Below are 5,436 nucleotides of genomic sequence, written 5' to 3'. Positions count from 1 at the left end.
AAAAAAAAAAAAGAACTTTACCAGCGTGCACAGCCTCTCGTTTCCATGATCTCCTCCACACCTGCGGCGCTGTGGTATTTCCACCTTTTTGTGTTGTCGTGTTTGTTTATCGTGCCTGCGTTTACGTGCAGCTGTCTAATGAATATGTTGGTGTTTCCTCACTCCAGAGGGCCGATGGGGCTCATTCCAGTACCAGTGTGATCTATCTGTAATTTTTTCATTTTTTTTTTGCATGCGGGACTCGGGGTGAAGATGTGATTGACAGCGTTGTCTTCCGTCTCTTTTGGGTTAGTTTTATGAGCGGTTCAACTTAGTTGCTTATGATGGCACCTTTTCTCTCAATTTTTTTCATTTTTTCAAACATACCTGAAAAAAAATAAATAAAATGAAATGAAAGATAGGATTATTTTTTTTTAAAGAAAAAGGATGTTCCAACGCCGGTTAGTGCTGTGCAGTCGGCTGGTGTTTGCTGCGAGTGACTGCTGTCTCAATCGCGCCACATCATTTCAACCCTTTTCACAGCGGGACGAGGAAGATTTAATTCGTGTAGTGAAGACGAAACCTCGCCATGTACTGAAGCATGTCCGTCAGCAAGTTTGGCGCTCACGGAAGCGCGAATTGCACTTCCGTAACACCGTCACACATTTGATGATTGTGCTGCAGGAGTTCCTTCGCAAGCAGATGATTGACCCCGCGAATGCCTCACAAATAATGGAGGGTATCATGGAGGAATGCGTAAAGTACTCTCAACACGATATGGCACATCTCCTTTTCCGAGCCTTCCTGCGATTCCGCAAATACGGCTGCGTCATTACAGTGGATGCGCTGCGGCATTTATTTGAGTCGTATAAGGAGAATGACAGCAGTGATTTGATGCTTCAACTAGCAAATGAGATGCGAGGGGATCCAGCGTTGCGGGCCTTATGCGTAGCGGCATATCTTTTTGCTAATCACTTGGAGGAGGCGGAGACGCTGCAAGAGGGACTGGCATTTAGCGATCTGACAAGGGACGATATTATTGCTCTTATCGAAGGGTACGACAAACTTAACAAGACGGAAAAAATTATGGACGTGCTGAAGAATGTTACGGAAATAACGAAAAATGACGGCGGTGCCAAGTCCGTCCGTTTGGAGCCGGATGATTTAGATGCCATATTTCGCTCTTTCTTCCGCGTTTTCCACAGGCGAGATGATGACACCGCCTTCACCGAAGTGTTCCAAGCGGCGTTTAGGGGGTCCGTTAAGTTGGATTCACAAACTTTTGCCATCATACTCCGGCAACGAATGCGACATGTGACGTGCATGGAGGAAATAACTGCTGTGGAGCAGGAACTGCAGGAGTTCGGGTACACGCCAGATGTGACGGGGAATTCCATACTAATCTCCGCCTACGCTCGCCTCGTGCACTTTGGAGACCGTGGAAGTGAGGAATTGATGTTAGCGAAAGTGGACACTCTTCTTTCATCTATCGAGTCGCGGCTGCGGCAGGGTGATCCCGACATGGACGTGAGCGCAGCACACATTAGGGCGGTAATTCGTGGTTATGGCGCTGCGGGACGGCCCGAGTCTATCAAAAGTGCTTGGGCCCGTATGCAGTGCAAGGGCTTAAGTGACGATATTCGTGTGTATAATGAGTTGTTCAAGTGGTTCGCGCTCATGGGAAGCGTGAAGGATGTCATGGGTTTAAAGGAAGAAATGGATGCGGCAGGTCTGCATGCGGATTCTCAAACCTACACATGGATTCTTCGGGCTCTCGGGAAGTACTACCCGAGGCACGTGGAAAAGTTGTACGATGAAATGACGACACGCCATGTGCGACCCGATACTCAACTTTACACAACGCTCATCGGGATCTTTGGTGACATTGGGGACATGGCGCGTGTGGAGGCAATCACACAAGAGATGATGCGACGTGAGGAGGCTGGCACGTTACAGCTCACGCCCGTTACTTTTGCTGTGCTAATACGCGTACATGCTGCTGATTTAGCCAAGGCGGAGGAGATATACAGGGAATCGAAGAAGCGTGCCATGAACGACCATCCGCATGTGCAGACGAGTATGCTCCACGTGTATGCGAACCATGGGGAAGGGTCGGAGGGACTGGATAGTTTTCTCAAGGAGATTCCCACATGGACAACGGACGTGTATAACGTATTACTGAACAAGTATGGGAAGGCGTGCGATCGTGAGAAGGTGGAAGAATTGGTTAGGCAGATGAAGGAGAAGGATGTTGCAATGAATGACGTTACGTTCGGCACCCTCATCACTGCGTACGCGCGGTGGGGGAACGGGGAAAAGGTGCGTGAAATGATTCAGTTGCTGAAGGAGCACGAGGGTGAAGTGTCGGCCACCTTTTATTCCGTGCTTGCCTCTTCGCTAAGCAGAATGGGTGACATGGAGGGTGTGAGTAACGCCTGGGATGATTTGATTGCATCAAAACTTTTTCCCGATACGGAGGTTTACAATCAGTTCCTGTTGTTGTACAGCCGCCAGCATAACGCTGGAAAGATGCAGGCTGTGCTCAACAACATGATGAAGCACGTGCCACCAAACCCTGTGACGGCGACGACCATTCTCGACATGCTGGGGAAATCTGGCCGCGTGGCGGAGATGGAATCCCTTTTTGAGGACATGAAATCATCTGCGGACACGATGCCGACAGCAGTGACGTATCACCAGATGATGAACACATATGCGAAAACGGGAGATATCGTGAAAATGGAGAAGCTTCACGCAGAGTACGTGGAGAAGGGTCACAACAATAACGCCGTAACATACAACATACTTGCGGACGGGTATGGGCGGGCGCGACGCTTGGAACAAATGGAGGAAGTGTTCCAGCAGAGGCGAAAGGCGGAAGTCCCCATGGATGATCTCGGCTACTGCATCATGGTGGCGGCGTATGGGAGGCTACGCGTGAAGAAAGAGGTGTTGCGTTTGTATGCTGATGTGTCATCGACAGCAAACAGTCACCTTTTCACACGGAAGGTAACGTGGGCGTTTATTGACGCCTTCTGTCGTTGTAGCGCACCGGAGGAAATGGAGAAGTGTGTAGAGGTATTGAAGAAGTCGAATGAAGGCAATGTATTGAGTGGAGGTGATATCCTGGCTCTCATTCCATACTATTGCCGGCTGGGGGACATGAATCGCGTCGAGAAACTTCGGTTACAGGCTGAAGAGCTGAAGGCGGAGATGTCGTACTCCGCCTTGAATGCGATGGCGCGGGGTTATGCGAAGAACGGCCAGTTTGAGAAGACTGTGGAGACTCTTCATTTGCTGCGCGATAGGAATTGGGTTCCAGATGCATCAACGGCGCTCTTTCTTTCTGGTGCTTTCCTGAAGGCTGGGTTGCATGAGCAGGCGCAGCAAATTGTTCAGTGGAGGCGGCAGTACGCAAAGCACGCAGGAGAGGAGATGGCTGCCGGTGCGGATGTTTAGGAACGTGTCGGTAATGCGCCATACGGTAAGGCGGATGCGCGTGTGAGAGGCCACTTTGCCATATTTTTGTGTGGTTTGGTAGTCTCAGCGCCGTTTCCGCCTGACGATGGTGATGCGTTGATGCGGTTGACGTTATTATTACTATTTTATTTTTTTGCGGGGGGAGGGTTCGTTCCCCTTAATTTTAGTTTTACCTACCCGTGTCCGTTTCTTTTGCGTATTTTCGTCGCATACATGCATATATATATATATGTATATTCTTCCCTTTTGCTTTTTTTTTTCGACGTTTAGGTTCATTGTGTTAGTTATGTGCATGTGAGTGCTGTCCGCCTCATGGTGATGCGTTGAAGCCAGTACCTTGCCGTGATATTGCAAGTGTGACCGCTGTTAGTGACACTGTTGTCAATCCATTATTACTATATTATTATTGTTATTATTATTGTTAGGGTCACTTGGGTACGTGCGTGCGTGTGTTTGTGTGTGTGTGTGTGTGTGTGTAGCGAGACTGTGGGTTGCAGGGCCAAACATTATTTTTATTATTATATTGAAAGCAAAACAAGTGGTTGCATGTGTGACTACGGTAAGATAACGTTCAAGCGACGCCTCCGTTATTGCGGCTGCCCTGCGGAAGTCCTGTCAGCAGATGAATGCCACTGTTTCTTTCAAGGCGCGTTTAGTTGCGGTTGTTATGAACCTGAGCCGCCGTGTTGCGCGCACTCGCTGGAGGGCGTAAGTGTTCGCACGTGCATTTGTGTGTACCGTTACCTTCCTATGTGGGTTCCTGCCATATTTCTTTTCTCATCTCATCTCATCTCATTGCATGTAATCATGTAGCCATTCATTCATTTATTCATCCGTCTGTTATTCCCATCATTTTCATTATCTTCCTTTTATACGGAGTCCATGGAGGGGTGCTTAAAGTTGTTGCTTCCGGGCTCTGTGTTATTTGCAGCTGAGTTAAACGCCCATTAAATTAGCTGGGACTAGTCCGGCTCGGATGCTGTAATTGCAATTCTTTCCTTTATCATGATGTTAACAAGAATATGATAGAGGACACAAGTTCTGTGTTTTTTTTCTCTCCTATAAAGCAACTGTAACGTCTGCGCGTCTGTTTTTTCCCCCTCCCCGTGTCGCTCTGCGCTGCATTTTATCTGTCGTTGTTTTTTTCCGTTGTTGTTATGTTCGTGGCTCTGCCCTGGGGTTTGCGGAAGTGTTGAGGTAAGAGGTAAACAAGACCAAAGCGAAGGGCGTGCCACTTCAGAGAAATCAAATGGAAATTCCCATAAATGTGTCGGAAAGTGTTTTGGTAGACGATGATGAGGAACAATGTTTAAAAAATCTTTCGTGGGGTGCACGCCTCAGGTGGTATCTTCTTTGCACCGCGCTCGGCTTCTTTTGCAGCGCTATGGGATATGTTGCGCTTTCCTTCGGTGTTTATTGGAAGTACTCGGTGTTAAACACACTCGGCTCTTTGATTTCGCTGGGCGGTAGTTTCATACTGAAGGGACCCCGCGCCCAATTGCGATATATGTTTGATGATTACCGTCGTGCCGCCTCTGCTGTTTACATTACTTCCCTCATTCTTAGCTTGGTGGTTGCCATTTATTTCAAGAGCTTCTTCTTGTGTTTGCTCTGTGGGATTGTTCAATACGTGGCACTTATTTGGTACTCGCTGTCATTTGTTCCATACGGACAGGAAGCCGTTGCATCGTGTATTCGCCGCGTCACAGGTCTTTGAGTTTGCGAAGTCATGCAAACGCGGTGAGAGAAGGTGATGGAATTGTACTGGTGGTGGCGAAGTGTGAGCGTGTCTCGTAACGTAAGACGTGTATTTCATGTTAAAGGAATAAATCTGTTTGGGATCTCGTGTTGGCGGGAAAATGGAGCGCAACGGTAGGGGAGGGGTATCGCCGGCTTGTATGCGTATATATAAATATATATATATATGTAATTTAATCTTCCAATGGGGTTCGGTGTTTCCCCACTATTTCAAGAAGC

The 5,436-nt window shown here is 48.1% G+C and overlaps 2 protein-coding genes across 2 annotated transcripts; both read left to right on the top strand.

The window, feature by feature from the left end:
- Positions 1-426: 426 nt before the first annotated feature.
- TEOVI_000577500 (kinetoplast polyadenylation/uridylation factor 1) lies at positions 427-3,438 on the top strand (the record flags this gene model as incomplete). Its single annotated transcript, XM_067227518.1, has 1 exon — positions 427-3,438. The coding sequence occupies one exon, from the start codon at positions 427-429 to the stop codon at positions 3,436-3,438; it is 3,012 nt and encodes a 1,003-aa protein (XP_067083619.1).
- A 1,270-nt stretch (positions 3,439-4,708) lies between these two features.
- Positions 4,709-5,176, top strand: TEOVI_000577400 (Got1/Sft2-like family, putative; the record flags this gene model as incomplete). Its single annotated transcript, XM_067227517.1, has 1 exon — positions 4,709-5,176. The coding sequence occupies one exon, from the start codon at positions 4,709-4,711 to the stop codon at positions 5,174-5,176; it is 468 nt and encodes a 155-aa protein (XP_067083618.1).
- Between the last annotated feature and the right edge of the window lie 260 nt (positions 5,177-5,436).

The sequence above is a fragment of the Trypanosoma equiperdum genome (assembly GCF_001457755.1).
Source record: "Trypanosoma equiperdum strain OVI genome assembly, contig: ctg_993, whole genome shotgun sequence".
Lineage (NCBI taxonomy): Eukaryota > Euglenozoa > Kinetoplastea > Trypanosomatida > Trypanosomatidae > Trypanosoma > Trypanosoma equiperdum.
Note: the sequence above shows the minus strand (reverse complement) of the source record. Positions and strands in the feature narration are given on the sequence as shown.